A 21821-nucleotide genomic window follows, 5' to 3' on the forward strand; every position below is an offset into this window, starting at 1 on the left:
ATAGATGAATACATACATTTTTAGAATTGCTATGATTTATATCCATTACTTTAATTTCTTTACATTTCCCCTTATGCGCATCTTCATATTTCTAAAACACATTTTATTTATATTCTAGTTTAATATAAGGGTATGGGTTTCGGTAAACTAATGCACTGTTTACCTATTTTATTCAAATTAATTTCCCTCCACTTAATCAATATTTTTTGTGTAATAATGGTGCCACTTATACGTATGTACAAATCTTAAGTGTATGTATTTAAAGATAAAGAAACAAATCTTGTTTTAAAGCAACTAAGATATTGGATAAAATTTCTAATTTCATTCAGTTGACTTTATAAGACTTATCTATAATAAGGTAAAGTTTCCGAAATTCCTATGTTTGCCCATGATTTCCAAATATATATATTTTTTGGTAAAAGGCACATCACAAAATAAGCATGAACGCGAATAGAGCAGGAAAGGAAGAACTTTAATATACTTCAAAGTTTCTTGATAGTAAAGGCAAAATTTAAAGATTTAATTTTTTACTATAAATTCGTTACTATAATTACTGTTAAATAATTTTATTATAATTAAGACAAACTTCTCCTAAATTTAAAAATATTTGAATGACATTGAAACTGGAAAACAAATTCTGTTACACACACATACGCGTAAGCATAATATTATAATAAGACCATAACGTTCTTGTTATTTAAGCGATAAAATTTACTTATTTTGTTTTTGTACAATTTGGAAATCTTATAATTTCTATATATGTTTGTATGTATGTACGTACTTAAATATAATCGCTAATTCAATAAAGAGAAAGAAGTAAGACGGGTTGAATTTATTATTTCGTTAAAAAAAAAATTGTAAACAGTTTATTAACCTTGTCGAAATTAAAAAATTTATTATCGTGTCGCTAAATACCATGATTTTTTTTGCAATTTTCACATTAATCTTGTAAGTATTAACATTTCATATTATAAATTTTTAACATCTTGATTTTTACACGAAAATTATCTTAAATTACTTAAAACAAAAAATTTTAATAAAATTTTCATAAATTTTTCCAATAATAATATTTAATAAATAGCGCAACGCTCGCTCCAAACATACTCGTATTTTGTACATTATTTGAAAAAACAACAAAAAAAAAATTTAAATTTATAATTAAACTTTTGCAAAACTCAAATTCTTTAAGACTTATTAAAAGATTTTTGTAATAAATTTGAATTGAACAAATGGTTTGCAAAACAGCAAGTTTTCCTCGAACACGCGAAAATATTTTTAAAAAAATAATTTTTTGTTTTTAAGTTGTTCTTATTAATATACCAAATATGTTTAATAATAATTGCATACCTGTCGGATGAGAACAAATACTAACGAAAGAAGCATTAACATCATTGTCGAATTCGCCAGCAAATCAGGTTAGTTAAGATAATTATTATATTTTTTGAATGATTAGCCATTAGTTAGTTAGGTTTTATCATTAGTAGTTTTTTGTTATTCCACTTAGATAGAAATTTGGAAAAGCTCACAGTTTCGTAAAAATGGAATTTATGGAATGTAAAAGAATAATTGAAAATGTGCTGAAACCAGATCCTCTATTTGAAAATAATGCAATGCACATACAAATGCATTTTCATTATACAAACTTACTTTTTTTTTAATTTCCTTTCATTCAAAATAAAAAAAAAAATGGAATGAAACGAGATTTGTTTCTTAGAGTTTTGACAATATTTTGTGATTTGATATAAAATAAAATTGAAACAAAAACAAAATTAAATAGCATAATTTGTGGAAGACGGAAGTCCATATTCAAATTTAATAATCCAATTAAAACGAAAAGAAATATAAACTGTTGAAAAAAAACACCAAATATAACTGTGTATGAACAAATATAACTGGTCTACTGATTACAAATTAACTTGTAATTCTAGCATATGATAAATATACCAGTTAAATAATATATTTGTGTGAAATAATTGAATAATTAAAAAATATTGTATGCAAGTATGCACATTTACCGGATTTATTAAAATCACACATTTGTATAGAACCAAATTTGTAAAATAAAAAAACAAAAATAAAAACTTGTTTAAGAAATGAAAATTTCTCAATCTCATCATGATCACATACGCATTTTGATTTCACTTTTTACGTAATATATTAAAAATTTCAAATGTCATTTTTTAAAATTAAATAGTTTATAATATAAAATGGTTTTTAATGTACATTTGAGTTTATTTCAAACTGATCTCAAAGAAAATACCATATTTTGCGTACAATTAAATTCTATTCGTCTTAAAAATATATTTAAGTACATTGCTCGAAATGCACGTTCTTCTAATTTTAACCATGAAAATCGCTAAGCAATACGAAAAATATATAAAAGATTCATATATCTATATTCTGATCTATCACTGATCTATATTCACCACAATTTCAAACTTTATAATAAAATTGTCTTATTTATACAATAAAAAATTTAAAAATAATTATTAGAATACATCAAGAGTAATTCACAATGGTTGCGTGAAGAGTAATTCATAAAGGTCCGCGATCTGGTAGTTTCAAATCTAGTTTCTCGCCAAGACTCACAAAATTTATTCTAATATCCGAATAGCGTCATGAAAAACTATAAAACGTGCAATAATATTTCCATTATCTCTCTCAAAAAAGAATATTAGAGTAAAACAGAGACTTTTTAACAAACCTTTTCTAAACTGGAGTCGTATTTAATATCATGTTAATTCATCCACGTGTGAATCTTCTAATAAGTTTTTTCTCTTACTAAAATATTTTGGAAATGTGTGTTTATAACTTTCGAGAATCTCAAAAACTAATTGAAGAACTTCATTTCAATTTTTTAAAGTATGTCTGATTTTAACTGCTGTGAAGAAAATGTTTCTTTTAGGGGTCAAATTTTTTGTATGGCAACAGGAGTAAATATTTTAAACTATAATTAAGAATATCGAAAACCAATAAATATAATTTAATTAAATATAAAAAGAAGCCTAAATAAGAAGCAATTTTATAAAATAACTTAGAGTATACAACTACTCCAAAACCTTAAATTATCTTGCTCTCAAATATGTACTTGAAAAAAATGTTTTTCCTATAATTAAAGTGCAAATTTCTTGTACAAATAAAATTAATTTTTGCCCTGTTATAAATTTCTTTCCTTTAAAATATTAAATAACAAGATGTTATTCTCCTCTTAAGAGTTTTTAAGCTTAAATGAAAAATTAGTTTGAACATTAAAAGATATAATTTTATTATCAACATGAATTCTTATTAATCACGAATTTGTCAAATTTTGAATTTTTGTGAAAATTTTACATGAATTACAAGTAAATCGTGCTTTGAAATGATTTTTGAATGAATCAAAATGAAATTTGTTTTATTGTTTTCAGTTGAATTCCTCTTTTGTCTTAGTAGCTATACGTACATAAATATTAACTCCTTCAATTTTCCTTATATAAATATAATACTGGACAGCATCCTTAAGCATTTGATTAAAACAAGATAGTCATGCAATTTGTTTTATTTTTATCCCTTTAATTTGTGTATATATTAAGTCTGTGTCGTAACAGCAGTGAAGATACTCTCTTCTTCAATATAAATATATTTAAAAAGTTATAGTTTTATATTCACAGCTTCTTAAATTTAAAATTACATGCCTTGTTCAAAAAAGAAGCAGAAAAGTAGGAAAATGAAAATTTTATCAAAAATAAAGTAAAAATACCTTGTCGCTTTTAATAGCATACAAATTGCAAAACGTGAATTCATAAAATTTACATTAGGTACAGAAAACTCTATGAAATGTCTATAAAGAATACAAAAATTTTTATAAAATTTTTATAAACTTTTAAAATAATGCTTCAATTTATCATGAAGTTAATTATCATTTTCAAAAAGCTGTTGTAATTTAGCAATTACGTTTTGATCAATAAGATTTACTAATTTTTTGTTATATATAGAAATGTTCAAGGAATTCTAATAAATCAAGTATTTTTAAAATAACCATATTTTAATTTTGCAATCAGACAAAATTAAATCGGAATAAATATAATTAAATTTGGGCTAGATTTAAAGGACATACGCGCTATTAATTCGAGACAACAATTTCGAGTTATTTAACTTTTATTGATTATTCTTAATTACATAGCATTAAAAGTATTGTCTATGTTGGACTCTAAATTCTGATGCAAGTTTCTATATAAGTCCAAATTCGGATATCTAGTAGTTTAATTTTAGATATTTTAATTGGAAATAATAAATCTTTAATTTTATGTCTTAAAAAGTAATATAAGAATAAAATCTGAAACAGCGTCATATAAGAAAGCACAATATTCTTTTAATTAATGTTGAAATTATTGAAACCTAAGAATATTCAAAAAAATCAAATAATTTTCAAGTTTGGCACATTTCTATATGTGCAATACTCTCGACCGCTAAATTACTCATATAATTACCAATCAAACAGAAACTAAAAATATTTCTGGCATTTGGTGTTACAAAAAATTTGTTAAAATTCTTTAATTTATTTTTGAGTTGTTATACCGGAACAAATGAACGAAAATAAGGCAGACATAAAAAATCTATTCAAAATGAGCAAAAATCTGAGATATAGACATGTCTTTCACCCATATGTTTGTATATATTCGAACGTTGTAGACCAAGTTGTAAATTTATATAGCCACTGATCGGACATAATTTTCACAGATCTATGCTTAGAAATCTGCAGATCTAATTTATAGTCATTCTTATACTACCATTACTTGCTAAACAACAAATTTAACGAAAATTCCATAATTTTTCTGATTTAAAGAAAAAGTAATCTAAATAAATATAAATGCACACTATTTTAATTTCAACGATTTGATCTTCCAAAAAATAATTATTGTATATTGAACTTATATTATGGGAAATTGAATATCATAGAATATAAACGCGCTTAAGGCATCTCTAAATTGAATTAATGAATGCATGTATGTTATATCTCAGTTTAACTTCTGTTTTCATATCTTTGAACTCTTCTACACCTCTATTTTATGATTTCTATTCACAATATAGTTATAGACATACTATTATAGATTCATCTTTTTCTATTATATAATGTTTAAATATTAAAATTTCTTTGAATTGTAGTGGTCAAGTATACTTGAAAACCGCAAACATATTATTAAACGTGATAAATATATTTCACTACGTTTGTTGTGAACAAATTGTTTTGTATTTACGCATCGTCAAATTATTATAATAATATGAATCTAGTGACTTAGTTTTTTTATTCGTATATACTTACTACATAATATATGTTGGATAAATATAATCTACAATTAAAAATTAAAATCCACCTTTGAATAGCTATATATAATTTTTCAATTTCACGCAATCAAAAATTAATTCACTTTCAAATGCTGACTAATTATATATATTATTATATATATACAAACATATACGAAAATAGTACGTTAATAAAATATTTTATATACTTTTACATTATAAATATACTGTTAATTAAAATTTTTATTAATTTTCTTATTATCCAAAATTAAAAGCATAACAATTTATTTAATAAATAGAAAAAATAAAAACAATAGAATAGATAATTATTCTATATTTGTATGTATGTATAATAGCTAAATATTCATTAAAACTTAAGCAATTATAAACGTTAACATCTAAGAGAAAAAACTGTAACAAAATAACTGCGATAATAATAAAAATAATGATTTCCGATAACGTTCATATAGAACTATATTAAAATTCATACACATGCACAAATGAAAATCCAGACAAAATGTATAATGTGCACGTTCATGTAGTAGACGTAATAAAAAAACTTATCTATATAGACAAAAAATTCGTAATTATTTTACTACAAACATACATACTTCTATATACACATATACGTATATTCATAAAATAGAAAAACCAAGGAAAAAAAAAACCCAAAAGTTGTATTTCTTTTTTAATTTTCAGTATTAAAAATTATGCAAGTGATGGCATGTCATGCACCCATTCATAAATGTGGTTTTTCACGGCGCTTTTCTTTACACAAAAAAAAAAACGAAAGAAAAAACAAAAACAAACAAATTATTCATTTTGTTTTTCTTTATTTGAATTTTTTTTTCATTTACATATAAGCCGCCGACGGCTGATTATTGCAAATAATTTTTTAATAATAAGTTAGGAAAAATATATGCGCTTACATTGCTAACATATAATACAACATTTTATAGTTCCACCCAATGATCTTAAATATTAATAAGATTTGCCAATATTTTAAACAAATAAAGTTGGGTCAAACCAATGGTTTGTATTGTAGCACTTTTCCCTTCAACAAGTGAAAATTCTGCTTTTAAATACAGTCTACGAGTATGTATACCTATCACACTATTAAAATTATTTTCATTCATATACAAAACTATTTCTAGGATTGCATATGTTTAGGATGAACGATTTATGCAGTCTTTGAAATAAAGCAAAAATTAATATAAGCAGGGGTTAACGTAATGCTCGATTTTAAGGTTTAATTGTATGAGTTAAGAAAAATAATTATATTTTTTAATATCACGGAATTTACCGTTAACTTTTTGCGTTTATAGAAATTTGAAAAAGCTTGCGGTTTCAGAAATATAAGGCGGCGAAAATGCAAATTTTACAAATTTCAAGAGGCCATAACTTGAGAGGGGGTGGAGATGGAAAAAAATTTTCTTCTAACGAAATGAATTATTTATTAATGTCTAAAAGCTGCTAAAATTTCAAAGTTCTACATTATGGGGTTTAGAAGAAAAACGAGATCAAAAATTTGGAAAAAAAGGACTTTAGATAACGGTAAATTTGAACGGCCATTTTGTTTTTATAAAGTTTAGCTATAGTATACTGCGCTAGGGGAAGGAAGCTACTGCCTTTCTGCGTTTGCAAAATTTCAAAAATGCTTATGGTTTCATTGCAACAAATAGCTAAAATAGGCTATTTTTAGTGCTTTCGGGTGGTATAACTTCTAGAGGGGGGGAGATAGGTAAAAATTTTGTTCTACGAAAATAAGTTTCTAGTAAAGATCTATCTACGTATTAAATTTCAGCTTTCTATCTTTAAGAATGTAGAAGTTTTGTAAACAGACACACGGACGGACGGACGGACGGACGGACGGACGGACGGACGGACGGACGGACGGTCGGACGGACGGACGGACGGACGGACAGAGTGAAACTAATAAGCACTTTTTTCAAAAATTTTTTGGAAAAGTGCTAAAAAGTAGTGAAATTGATGCAAAATATATTTTTTTTTTCTACACAATCTCCATAATCTCTAAAAATTTTTATATTTGAATCCAGTCGGGAATGTAAAGTTTTTTTGTTTGCCAGAATTGGGTTCTGGATAAATATTAAATTACTAAAGTATGCGATTAGAAATCTTTTCTTTCTACAATATTTTTACAAAAATTTCTTTAATTATAATTAAAATAAAAAACCAATAGCCCTAAAAAACCAAAACTAGCTAGTTTTTTTGACAAAATTTTAATAAAGAGATAAAAAAACCAAAAAGGAAACAATAAAAAAACGATAAGAATTAACTGACTTCTGAAGGAAAATTAATTTTAGTGTTGGCAATCCTAAACAAATACACACCTATACACACATACATGCAAACAATTACAAGGCAATAAATAGACAATCGTGTTAACATCATACATTAAATTGAAATGTGTGTATCAAAAATACGAATGCACACGAAATCATGCACAACATTTATGCATGTGTGTATTAAAGTAAAATTTCAGCAACATATTGCTGAAACACTATTTCAGACATGCATTCACGTTAGTATTTATAATTTTTAACAGTGTTTCTCTATTTTTGTTTTATTTGTTGCAATTTTTAATAGTTTAAAACCCAGAAACAAAAAAAGTACAAATTTTTCCAATAAAACTTTTCGTTTCCATATATTAGAAATAATAATAGAAAAGCAAAAAAAACTAAAACCTTGAACTATTTTTAACACGATTCAAATTCAATTTTTATATTAAAGTTTTACTATGCTTTTCATTTTATTTAATTTTATTTAATAAAAAAATAAAAGTTTTGTATGTATAGAACAATAAAATGTACTTATTGCACAGGTTTTTGTATTACGATATTGCAAACTTAATTTGGCTATATAAAATTCGATCAGTTACACTACGAGTATACTTTATTAAAGCTATTGAAAAGTAAAATTGGGTCAAACTAAAAGTTGTGGTTTGTAAAGTAGCACTTTTCCTTTTAACAAGTGAAAATACTGCTTTTAAAACCAAACTAAATTACTTTAACTATTCATATACCAAAATGTTCCAAGTGATTGCATACCTTAAGGATGAGACAAAAAAAAAATTTTTAAAGAAGTATTAGCATAAAGAGCGAATTCAAAGTTTAATTGCGTGAGTTAAGAAAATTACTTATGTTTTTTGTTGGTATAGCATTTACCGATAGCTTTCTGCATTTATAAAAATTTGGAAAAGCTTGCGGTTTCAGAAAATAATTGTGCCGAAAATTCCAATTTTGTAAATTTCGAAAGGCAATAATTTGAAAAGGGATGGCGTTGGAAAAATATTTTTTTCTAACGAAATAAATTATTTATTAGCATTCTTAAAACGGCTAAGACCCTCGCAACTTGTCGTTTTAAAACGATATCAAAAATTTAAAAAAACGGATAACGGTTAATTTTAACAGCTATTTTATAAATTTCGTGATCTATTTCGCGGAAAAAAATACAAGAAGCCGGTCACTGCTTGACTACGTTTACAGAATTAAAAAAAAAATTTGCAGTTTCATTACAATAAATAATCAAAAAACCGGATTTTTAGGGTCTGTATAGGGAGATAGGGAGAGATATGTATATGGGAGAATAATTTCTTCTTCGCAAAAGTAAAATTTCAGCTGTATATCCTAAAGGCCCACGGACGGTCGAACGGAGAGAGTGAAACTAAAGGCTCTTTTTTCAATAAAATTTAGAAAAATACTAAAAAAGCAATAGAAAATAATATTCTATGCTTAATAAAATGATTTGGACGTCTTTACAGATTTTTATTATTACCTTGTACATTGAAGTGAAGTTTCATTTAAAAAATGTTATAGTGTAAAATTGATAAAATAAGGCGATTAGGGATTTTATCACATAAGAAATTCTTATTATATAGCAAGGAATTTTTAGAAATACGAGTATGCTAACAATATCGTAATCAATATTACGTGGTGACAGTTGTGATGGCAAACTTTTGTATACAAAAATAGCTCGTGGCACACATGATGTTAACTGCAATTGATCTAAATTTTAATCGTAAAATTCCACACATAAATACATACTTTAGTTTTGGTTATAGCAAATAACATTTACTAGAATAGACTGACTATCCTGTTTATTAATAAATATGGGCCTTTTTTATGTAAGCAGCTTTTAATATAATCGTAAAATTTAAAACATTATGTGAGAATCATTCAGTTTTATAGAGTAAAATTGATAATTATGTAACCTTTCTAAAAATTACTGCGCCTAAATAGAAAATTAAAAGTCATATACAAAACAAGCTACAAAGTAAAATATTTCAATATTCTAATAAAAATCTTAAGTATAAGCTTTAGCTAGTGTAGAAGTCTTTGACTTTACTGCAAATTTGATATTTATTAATAAAGTATTATTTTTTTGTTTCAGATTTTAGATTTGTAAAATTATAGTTAAATTTTAGATCTACGAAAATTTTACTGCATGATCATTAATTTTTAAAAATTCGTGAACTACTTTAATAACATTTTATGCAAAAAATTTTATGTGTTCCAATTGTTATTTTTCTTTTTTTCATTTTAGCCTCTCAAAAAGACGTGTTGATCATAAAATTAAAATAAAAGACATTACAGATTTCATAAAAAGGAACGTAATTTTAGTATTTTTAACTATTAAATTCGAGGTTTTTCAATTCGTTTTCAAAATGAACAATCACTAAATACCATAAATTCATTTTTATAATTACATTGAGTAAAATAATATACTTAGCATATAGATACAGATAAATGAGGTACGTGCAAAAAAAACATTTGCCTTACGTTCTTACATGTTACAATTTGACGATAAAAAGGCAATGCCCTAGCAAATTATAATTTGAAAATTTGTAAATTTGACAACTGCAAATGTCACAATTTTTTTTCAGTATATGACTTTGAATTTAAACATTATATTAATTTATATAGGATTTAAAAATTTCGTATTGAATCGGCACTTTCACACACTGTGACTTGTTCTGAAAATTTATACAAATAATTTGCACACATAGTCAAATATAAATGTTAGTGATTCACTTCTCAGAATCACTCCTATATTTTACGAGAATTTAAACTTTCAGTGAAAAATGTTTGATATTTTTAAAAAATTCAAGGCAAATTTCAAATATTACGTACTTTTATGCAGAAGAAAGTAAATCATATTGATGAACACAAGAAATATCTCGAATTAATATTACACAAAACTACTGTTACATATTTTCTATATGGATTTAATAGTTTTAATTTTTCAAGTGAATATTCATAATCTACATTCGATTGCACATATGTATCTACATACATATAAACTCGTAACATATGCATGAACTTATTTATCCGTGTTTAATCTTTTTTCATAATTGTTAATTTTCATTCTTTTTAAAACATATGACAATGGACATCCGGTGAATCGTATATAAAATATGATAAAATATATACTAAACATTAAAAAAGTTTGAAATAATTCTAAAACTAAATGGAAATAGGTACAAATAAAAATTGAAAAGCAGTAGAGTGTAAAACATTTTTCATACATTCTGTCATTATAATGACAGTCCTTGTATGAAATGCTATGTGGAGTGCAAAGTTAAGTGCAAAAACATTTTTTTGATAAATTGAAAGAAATATTAATTTGAACGTTTTTATTATGAATGAGAACATAAAAAAAACGAGAAAAAATAGAGTTAACCGTGTCAACTCTGTGATACCCATAGACCATATTATCATAATGATAAGCAAAATTTTAGTACTGTGTTTTCAATTTTTTTGTAAGATACGGCTAAACTACTAATGAAATTGTATCAGACGGGCGCACAAAACTAAATGGACTCAGAATTCGACGCTGATCAAAAACATACACTAAAGTCTATATCTAAGACCGTTATTTCTTAGCATTACAAGCGGTCAATCAAATTTAGTATAACCTTCGAACATACGTTCGTACGGTTATAAAAATATGGAATAAATTTTATTTTTTGATTTATTATTTTAAGAACTGAAGATTAAGCAAATTAGTTTTTAAAAATTTGTACTTATTTTTACAATTTTATATTTATATTTTAAGATATTCGGAATACTCGTACTTTCAATTGAATACAAAAAAAAAATAAACAAATTACAATTAATTCTCTTAATTAAATTAATATAATGAACTCATAAAATAGTAAGGTTTTTAAGATCTTTTAAGTCACTAATAACATTTATAAGTTAAGTAGAGTAAAATTAACATAGTAGAATTTTTACCTGCCCAACTCTCAAAATCATGTAATAATAATTACAACATAAATAGAAAATTTAAAATGCTGTACAATTCACAGGTTGTAATAAGCTTTTTGGTTTTCATATTTTTATAAGAAATTAGGCTATCATTCTTATTCTGAGTGTCTCATTCATATTTAATTCAACGTATTATTTACAAGAAAACTGCGAATTTCCTATGCAATTAAAAAAAGTATATTTAGTTGAAATTATGTAATCGACCACAATCGTTATTCATTTTTATTAATGTGAAAAAAAATTTCATCGAATTTTTATTTTTTTTATAATTAATTTATTGCATATCTTTATTAAATTGCATCTTTTATTACATCCTGGCAATATTTTAATACGAATAATAAAATTATGCCAAATCGTTAAGTACATACATGTTAGCTTATATGTATGCCCTTTAACATATAATTCTCATAATTATGTCTCAAATTTCAATTATACAATTTCCTGTTCTAATGAACATACATTTTACGAACATATTGTTCTTCATAATTATAATTTCGAAAACAATTCATTAATTAGAATAAGAAGCCATGCGAATCTCTTGTACATATGAAATTATTAATAATCTAATGAAATATTACTCAGTATACAGACTTTTATATAATTATTTTTTTGAATTTTAAAGTTTCCAATGAAATTAGAAATTATACTTAAATGTTCTTTATTAAGTTTATAATTTTAATTTCATCTCAAGGTAATTTATCATAGTTTCTCATTTAAATAATCTATAGACATTCACTTTAAAATGCAAACATTAGATTTATTAAGTTTTAAGTTATGATTGAGTAAGTTATTAATTTACACAATTATTCTGGTTTTATTTTTAATTTAATACTATTTTAAATTTGTACAGTATAAATAAAAACATAACCGATTACATTAATAATTGCATAATTTATGGAGTGAAAATCAAAGTAATTTAACTAAGATCTTAAAGTTGAATTTCTTTTTGATTATAGATGCATTCACACTAAGTTTTACATAAATAAAAAATAACTGGAAAATAAAATTTTTCTTTAAATCTAATATTTTGTAATGTTTATAAAAATTAACAAATAAAGTTGAGTCAAATTAATGTTTTATAATGTAGCACTTTTCCCTTAAACAAGTAAAAATATTGTGTTTTAAGAGCAATCTGTGTGCTACATTATTAAAATTAGTTTCATTCATATATGAATACATTTCAAAAATTGCATACATTTACGATAGGCAATGCATTAAATCTTTAAAATAAAAAAAAAATTTAGAGAGGCGTTAACATAATACTCGTATTTAAGGATTAATTACCTGAGTTAAGAAAAATAATTATATTTTTTAATGGCATGACAGTTACCGTTAGCTTTCGGAAATACAAATTTGAAAAAGCTTGCAGTTTCTTAAATATAAGGCGCCAAAAACTCTAATTTGACAAATTTCGAGAGTTGATAACTTGAGAAGTGGAAAATAATTTTTTTCTAACGAAATTAATTATTTATTAATTTCTAAAAACTGTAAAAATCTCAGAACCCTACAACCTGAAGTGTAGAAGAAAAACGATTTCAAAAATTTGTAAAAAACAGATTTTAGATAAAAATAAATTTTAAGGGCCATTTTGTTTTCGTAAAGTTCACATATGGAATGTTGTGGAAGAAGACGCCAGCTGCTACTTTTCTGCATTTTCAGAATTTAATAAACGTTTCTGGTAAATAATTACTACAAAAATTGTATTTTTAAGACTTCTAGGGACGGGAGATAATTAAAAATATTCTTCTATGGAAATAATGATCATGTACACATCTAAATAATGATCATGTAAATATCAGCTCTCTATCTTGACGGCTGTAGAAGGTTGCATGTAAGCATGTCCACGGACGGACAGAGTGAAACTAATAAGGACTTTTTTCAAAATTTTTCTGGAAAATTGCTAAAAAAAACAGGATAATATGATTATCTGGTTTTATGTTCTCTTATATTTTTAAAATATTATATTTGTATAAAATAAGGAAATTAACTTGAATTTAACTAGCTTTCATTATTTTATAAAAATTACCCGTGTAATTGAATTGAATAAAATCGAAAACGACTGCATTTTGCCTGTTAACCGGAACATTTTAAAACAAACATTTGGCAAAATATTTGAAGATAATATTCAAATAAAAAAAAATTTTTTTTGTTGGATTTTCTAAATTAGCTATATGAATTCAAAACATACACGAATGCATAAAAATTAAACGAGTTACTAAATCAAAAAATATGAATTTTGTTCAACTGCGGTAAATTTTAAAAGACTTAAAATATTTATACAATATTCCTGTTTTAACAAGGATTATAAAATCTTTTAGAGGTTAATAAAACATAATTTTTGCATCTGCAATAATTATGATTGCGCATGCTACTACTTTAGGAGAAAACCAAACTCATTGGAAATAACAAACTCATATATACAATATGAGATGATTTCACATAAAGTAGTAAAATATTCAAATATTTAAAAATTTAGTCATGTTGGTACACAAAAAAGAATATCAGGATTATGTATACATATAAGTTGATTCCTTTACTTAATCGGTTATTTTATCAATATAAAAATTTCAAAATTTGCTCTGTTTTTTACTTTCTTGATTTTCATTCATACTTTCGAAGTACAAAGTGTGTGCAAAATTAGTCTATTCCGCATTTAGTGTATTTTAGTTCACAAAGGCAATTTTATATTATAAACCTTTATTCAATTAATTAACCAAAAGAAAAAAATTATTATTTGTTACCAAACCAAAAGCACCAAAAGAAATTATTATTTGTTAATTCAACACTCACACAGTATGTCAATTTGCGCAATTCAAAATTAAACATGAAATTAGAAATTGAATTTTAATATGCCAAAATATATGAAAATCTCTTATACTCATGTGACATAATAAAAAAAAAATTTCCCCACATTTGATTATTCATTCAAAAAAAATTTCCGATTAAAAAAATTAAATTTAAATTTGCTACGGTTTAATGAGCATTAAATAAACATAATCGTCTGTAAAATTCATATTTTTTTTATTTGCGCTTCTTGGCTGTTCCAGGCATTAAAATCATAATTATCTTACATGTCAATTTTGCTTATAGTTTTTTTACATGCATACTTACATATGCATAACATGCTTTTGTATTTTTGTTTTCATAAATTATTTGAAGTTTGACATTAGAATTTGACACGGAATCCTTAACACCTCCAAAGCAAAGCAATAACCTTATTTAAGCTTTCCTATCATGGAGAAGGGGGGAAACGCATGACCTATTTACAGTTCAGCTGAATCAATTTTGATTTTTTAAAATTTTGAAAATATCATGGCTTCGAACTAAGGGCTTTGTTTAATGAGCACATTAAATTTTATTTTTCTACGAATTATAAACTTATCGGTTCAGAAAGTAGATGCTAAAGAAAATATTTCTTTTATAATAGTTGCGATTTTGACGCCTTGCTGTGGAAAAAAATTCCTTTACGTATAGCAATTTTATCAATTTTCATTGTTATTACAGATGGATTGATATTACAGTATATTTTTAAATATTTTATCAAGGTCCTTAATAAAGTTCACGAGAGGACCTGATCATACAAAATTTATTATAATAAAATCAAAGAGTTTGTCCGAAAAATTATTGTAAATTGCCTACATCTGTAAAGGCCAAAAAATTAAAGTTCGAAGCTACCTCTCCTGTATAGAATATCAACAGAAAAAACTAAAAATTTCTGTTTCAGAGCAGAAGTAGCTTCAACATTTTAAATTCGAATATAATACCAAAAAAATATCCACACATGCCTTGATTAAAGTACAATTACCATTAGTTATGTTGTGTGTGAAATAGTAAGTATTTTTCATTAATTAAATTTTCCCCACTTTACACTTTTTAAATGTAAAATTTATTAACGATACTTTTATTTATTGTTATATTTGCTTTTTTTGTATTTACAGATTGCAACATATTATACCGGTAATTTATAGTGACCCCAACAGTGAATTAATACTCAAGGAATAAAAATTTTTACAAGAAGATCAACATTGTGTGGCGGAAACCTATTATACAATTATTTTTTCCCTTTAATCAATTTTTTTTGTGATATTTACAGAAGTATACTTGAAATTCCATACACGTTTGTAAATAAGATAATTTTGTAACCTGCTAATAATATACACATACATTATATCCACACATAAACAATAGTAATATAGTATTGGATGATTGAAACTATAATATAATCTTCAGAAAATATAACGACCTTGAAATTGTGAATTAAAATTAAATTATCAATAAATAATTACTACATAAATACAGTATAATAATAGCAACGAAACTAAAATAATGTCACCGGCTTGTGAATGTCCGGTAAGTGTGCCTTCAGGGCCAACTTTAGCATCAACATGTGGCGGTAATGCATTCATGTTATTTATGGGATTATTAGAAGTTTTTATTAGATCACAATGTGATTTAGAAGATCCATGCGGTAGAGCTAGTTCAAGAGTGAGTATAATACTTTAATTATAAAACAATTTTTATACTATTTAATTAAAAATATAATGTTTATAAAACAATTTTTAAAGAATCTCTAGAAGATTATTCTTATTTTAAACACCGAATTTTAAAAAATACGTTTGTTATTTTCACTTTGTCCGTTCCTCTGTCCGTAAGTACTCGTATGTTTGCAAGACTTCTTTAACCTTTAAGATTTTTAGAAAAGAATCAGAAATCAAAGAACCAATTGAAGCCTTTTTTGCCGCTGATAATTAAATACTTTTGCTATAATAAAATAACCTTTGAAATTAAGTGTTATATTTTGAATTTGCTTTTTTTTTGTTGTTTTCTTGCAACTTTTTGCACATAATTTTTCTCTCTTATATTATGAGGATGTTTTAACTGATTGCAGCCATTAATAAATTATCAATTCCAATGTAACAAAACTTCTGATGTCATTACTACCCTTGCCCGAGCTATAATGTCCCAAAATTAGCAAAATATTCATTTTAGCAGCTAATTTCTAATTCGTACTGGATTTGTATATTATGTTCATATATTTTTATACTCCCAAAGTATGCAATACAAGTATATTTTTAAGAAAATTTAATTAAAAGAAATGTGCTACTTTATAAAGCTTTAGTTTAATTGCTTAAAGTTAATTGCCATTGTTAGTATTAATCTGTATTCTATATAAAATATAATTGTTGTTTTTTGAAAAAACTTTATAAAACTAAAAATTTTACATAAAAATTAATTCGTACACCATTGTGTACAATTTAGCTATACCGTTATAATAAAACGAGAAAAAAAGAGAGTTGACCTTGTCAACTCTGTGATACCCGTATGAATTTGTTATCCTATGTGCGAATAAAGATGCCATAACTGACTATGGGACTGACTATGACTTTAAATTGTCGCATATTAATTTATGCAAAATTTCAGTACTATGTATTTTTCAAAATACTGTGTGTGCCAAACTACTGTTGAAGTTGTATGGCAGCTACCAGAAAAAGCCAAGAAATTTTAACGAATTTTATCAAGCACATCGACCCGAGAAATTTCAATACCACAGCTTTTATAGTTTCTGAGATAAAGCCAAATAACTTTGGAAGTTGTACGACAGCTACCAGAAGGAGCAGAGCAATTTCTACAAGTTTTATCAAACACATTGGCCCTACTAATATATTCGTTTGTGTGAAATTTCAATACCACAGCTTTTATAGTTTCTGAGATAAAGCCAAATAACTTTTGAACTTGTATGATAGGTACCAGAAGGAGCCAAGTAATTTCAAGAACTTTTATGAGACACATTGGCCCTACTAATATATTTGCTTGTGTGAAATTTCAATACCATAGCTTTTTATAGTTTCTGAGATGTAGCCAAATAAATTTTTAAGATGTATGGCAGCTACCCGAATCGATGCCCCGATCATGTCCAATTTAAATAGGGTTCTGGCACTTACTACAATAAATCATTTGTGAAAATTTGGTGAATTTAGCTCAATTAGTTTTTGAGTTATCGCTGGGACGGACGGACGGACAGACAAAGCTAAGTGACGGACGGACTTGAGTCTATATCTAACACCGTTATTTCTTAGCGTTACAAACGGTAAGGCAAATTTAGTATACCTTTCGAACATACGTTGGTACGGGTATAAAAATGGGTGTTCTGGACTTTATTTTCAAATTATTAAATGTTATTCCAATTACATTATTCGTACAAATTTGTCTACAATCTAATATTCAAATAATATCCGTATATCCAATTTATTAGTCAAATAATAAATATTGTCGTGTAACAAATATATATTTTTCATTCGTAATTGGATTCAATTTTAAATTTATTTTATATTTTTAATTTCAGTTTCGTTCAGAGCCTGATTACGAATATGATTTTATTGTTGTTGGTGGAGGTTCTGGTGGCGCAACGGCTGCAGCCCGTTTATCAGAAGTACCTCATTGGAAAGTTTTACTTATAGAAGCAGGTATATATATTTTCTATAGGTATAGCAATTTTTATTTTAACAAATCTGTGAATATTGTTTGTACATCATATAGTAGGCAAAATCTTTATCTGTCTATTTTTTATATGCAACCAAACAATTAAAAGACTACTTCTTCTTAATAAATTACTCATCCAATCACCATGAATTTTTTTAAAACAATAATACGATGGTTTTTTAAAAAATTTTTAAAAAAACATTTCCGGTTCGGAAGTTTAAGGGAAAAAATCGAACTTTCAACCACTATTAAGCCCTCCTATACTAAAATTTAAAGACTATAAGTAGGGTCAGATGGAATTTTTTTGGAAAGATCCTGCCAATTTTTGTTGCGGAGATTTTCAGAAATCAGGTATGTATATAAGGCTCAAAGTGCGAATAAAACAATTCAGAAAAAAAATGTTATGGCTCAACTCACAGTACGAGTACAGATTTATAAAAAAAAATTTTAAGAATTTATGCGAAGTACACTTCTTGTTCATCTCAAACATGAACAAAATTTTAGCAAAATATTCGGGGGAAGAAAAAGATTTAAATCATTCGAGAAATTTGTTAAAGCACTAGAATAAATAAATAAAAACAAATACCACCTTCTTTCTTCTGGGATAGCAGCAACATGCGGCGAGATTCCATGTGCTTTATAAACAGAAACATGAAAAATTGCAAACAATAAATTTCCAGCAATAACTTTTTTTGTGCAATTTCCCATAAATACTCGTAATATACAAAAAACATAAAGTCAAAATTGTACTTGCATTTTTCTTTTTTTTTGTTTCTCAAATTTCATCAGTTCATCTTTGTAATTCTTTAATTATACGAGTAGCATAGAAATTTGAACTATGATATAATTTACATGAAATTTGATTTGCAATATTTTCTTTACTCCCCTTTTTTAATCTATGAAATTATTTTGTTATATACCTTGTATTTTAAAAATATGAAAATCGGACATAAAATTTAAAATAAATAAAAAAAAATATTTACAATTTTTCCATTTTATCGTGTTGATTAAATACCAAAGTTATTCCAATGGAGATATATCATAAAGATCGTCGTTAAAAGGGGGGCACGATTTCATGATTCTGTAAAATACCTTGTATATTTGGAAATATTTTGGGTAAAATTAAGAAAATAAGAAAATCATTAAATTTTTTACTTCAAATTCAAAAATTTCTATGGGAAAATTCAGTATTTTTTTATGTTCAAAATAAATTTGGATACCAATTTTCGTATGCCAAATAAGTGGACACTGCAGTCATTATAATATAGTTAAAATCTGTGTTTCTTTACAAGTATGTATTAAATAAAGATCACGAAATATTGAAATTTTCATATTATCATGTTTTTTCTGTTGTACTTTAAAATGATAAAATAATTTTATTTATTTTGTAATATAAGGAAAAATTTGTAATATTTCTCATATGGAGTGTTAAAAACACACCATTTTAATATAATTAAAACTAATATTACAATTTTAATTTCGTATGATAAAGTTTTTGAATATTTTTTTAATTTTTTGAAAAGACGACCTCAAATTTCCAATAATATTAGTGAAGGAACAAAATAAAACTAATCTAAGTAAGGTTTATGTATTTTTTCATCTATAATTTATTGAATTGCTTTAGGAATAACATTTAGCCTAATACCTGTGGAGCATTAAACAGTCATAATTTATTACAGTTTTAAACTTTGAAACATGTTATGTACAAATAAACAATAACAACGATAGTTGTTTATATTTTTCTTTTATATAACTTAGTTGTTTGAAAATAAATAATGAAAATTCCTTCAAACAATTGCAGAACAAATTATTACATGACTTTCTCAAAGGAACTAGTCAAGGCAGAAAGTAAAAAAAATAACTCTGTTCGAACTGGACTCGAATCAACGACCTACCTTTTTCTAGGCGGGCCAACATTGTCATATTTAAAAAAAATGAATTCCTCATGTATCTGTTATACGAGTATGTATAGACTACAGAGAACAAATAAATATTAGGAATATTGTTGTTAAGCCGATCAGTTAAAAAATTGTGATCACAGCTAGCTACAAACTAAATCAATTTAAAATCATATAATTTCTGACTTATTACGCAAATTTAGTAATAAAATGAAATTCAATTTGCAGTATACAAAACGATTTTAAATATCATGAATGTCTTTAATTTAAAATTTTTTAATTGCTTCTATCAATAAGCACAGTAATACCACATCTCAGGGAAACCAAAAAAAAAAAATAATAAGAAAAAGTAACATAAATCCTTTCCTAGTTGTTTCTATGATTTTTCGTCAATAACCGTAAATTTAAATATTTAAAAATGAACAAAAATTACAAAAGATCACCACAGTGTAATAAATAAAGAGCAAAATTTTTATTACAATTTCTTAAAGAAATCATTTTAATAAAAATCTATTTTATGAAAATATGAATTATCTGTTATTATAAAAAAATCTTTTCAAACCGTTTATGTCTTTCAACTTTTAATGGGTAAAAAATAATTAAGTATCTTTCAAAAGTCATATTTCATTTAAAAAGAAGGTATAAATTTTCTGTCTTAATTGTTATCAGCCCTTTAAAAGCAAAGATGATTTTAAAATAGAAAATCAATTATCAATAAATAATGGATAAGTTAAATAAAATCTTCCAGTGAATTTTTATAAGGTTATGACCTATGTATATAGAAAATCGTTTTTTAGCACTTTTCCAAAAATTTTTTGAAAAAAAGTGCTTATTAGTTTCACTCTGTCCGTCCGTCCGTCCGTCCGTCCGTCCGTCCGTCCGTCCGTCCGTCCGTCCGTCTGTCCGTCCGTCCGTCCGTCCGTCTGTCCGTGTGTCTGTTTACAAAACTTCTACACCCTTGAAGATAGAAAGCTGAAATTTTATATGTACATAGATCTTTACTAGAAACTTATTTCTGTAGAACAAAATTTTTACCTATCTCCTCCCCTCTAGAAGTTATACCCCCCTAAAACCCTAAAAATGGCCTTTTTTAACTATTTGTTGCAATGAAACCATAAGCATTTTTGAAATTTTGCAAACGCAGAAAAGCAGCGGCTTGCTTCCCCTAGCGCGGCATACTATATTTGAACTTTAGAAAAACAAAATGGCCGTTCAAATTTACCGTTATCTAAAGTCCTTTTTTTGCAAATTTTTGATGTCGTTTTTTTTCCAAACTACAGCCTGTAGAAGCTTGAAATTTTAGGAGCTTTTAGACATTATCAAATAGTTTATTTCGCTAGAAGAAAATTTTTTTCCATCTCCACCCCCTCTCAAGTTATCGCCTCTTGAAATTTGTAAAATTTGAATTTTTGACACCTTATATTTCCGAAACCGCAAGCTTTTTCAAATTTCTATTAACGCAAAAAGTTAACGGTAAATTCCATGAAATTAAAAAATATAATTATTTTTCTTAACTCACAAAATTAAACCTTAAAATCGAGCATTATGTTAACCCCACTTTATATTAATTTTTGCTTTATTTCAAAGACTGCATAAATCATTCATCCTAAATATATGCAATCCTAGAAATAGTTTTGTATATGAATGAAAATAATTTTAATAGTGTGATAGGTACATAGACTACATAGACTGTATTTAAAAGCAAAATTTTTATTTGTTGAAGGGAAAAGTGCTACAATACAAACCATTGGTTTGACCCAACTTTTTATTTATTAATTGTAGTATGACGAACTGCAAAATAATCTCCGAACAAGATTTATAAATTATTTTTGTTTTATTCACAATGAATTTATAGATAAAAATATTGTGACATTGT

General features: G+C 25.6%; 1 protein-coding gene across 3 annotated transcripts in view; it reads left to right on the forward strand.

Moving 5' to 3' along the window:
• The window catches only part of LOC129609490 (glucose dehydrogenase [FAD, quinone]), a 70257-nt gene that overhangs the window by 33288 nt on the left and 15148 nt on the right, over positions 1 to 21821 (forward strand). For 2 of the 3 annotated variants that reach the window (XM_055521416.1, XM_055521415.1), the window contains 2 exons: positions 15506 to 16052; positions 17911 to 18031. In XM_055521416.1, coding sequence (XP_055377391.1) covers positions 15894 to 16052; positions 17911 to 18031 — 280 coding nt within the window. In that variant the 5' untranslated portion in view covers positions 15506 to 15893. The remainder of the gene's footprint in view (positions 1 to 15505; positions 16053 to 17910; positions 18032 to 21821) is intronic. The other variant, XM_055521417.1, reaches the window with a different exon arrangement.

The sequence above is a fragment of the Condylostylus longicornis genome, unplaced genomic scaffold, assembly GCF_029603195.1.
Source record: "Condylostylus longicornis isolate FDR11 unplaced genomic scaffold, ASM2960319v2 ptg000040l, whole genome shotgun sequence".
Lineage (NCBI taxonomy): Eukaryota > Metazoa > Arthropoda > Insecta > Diptera > Dolichopodidae > Condylostylus > Condylostylus longicornis.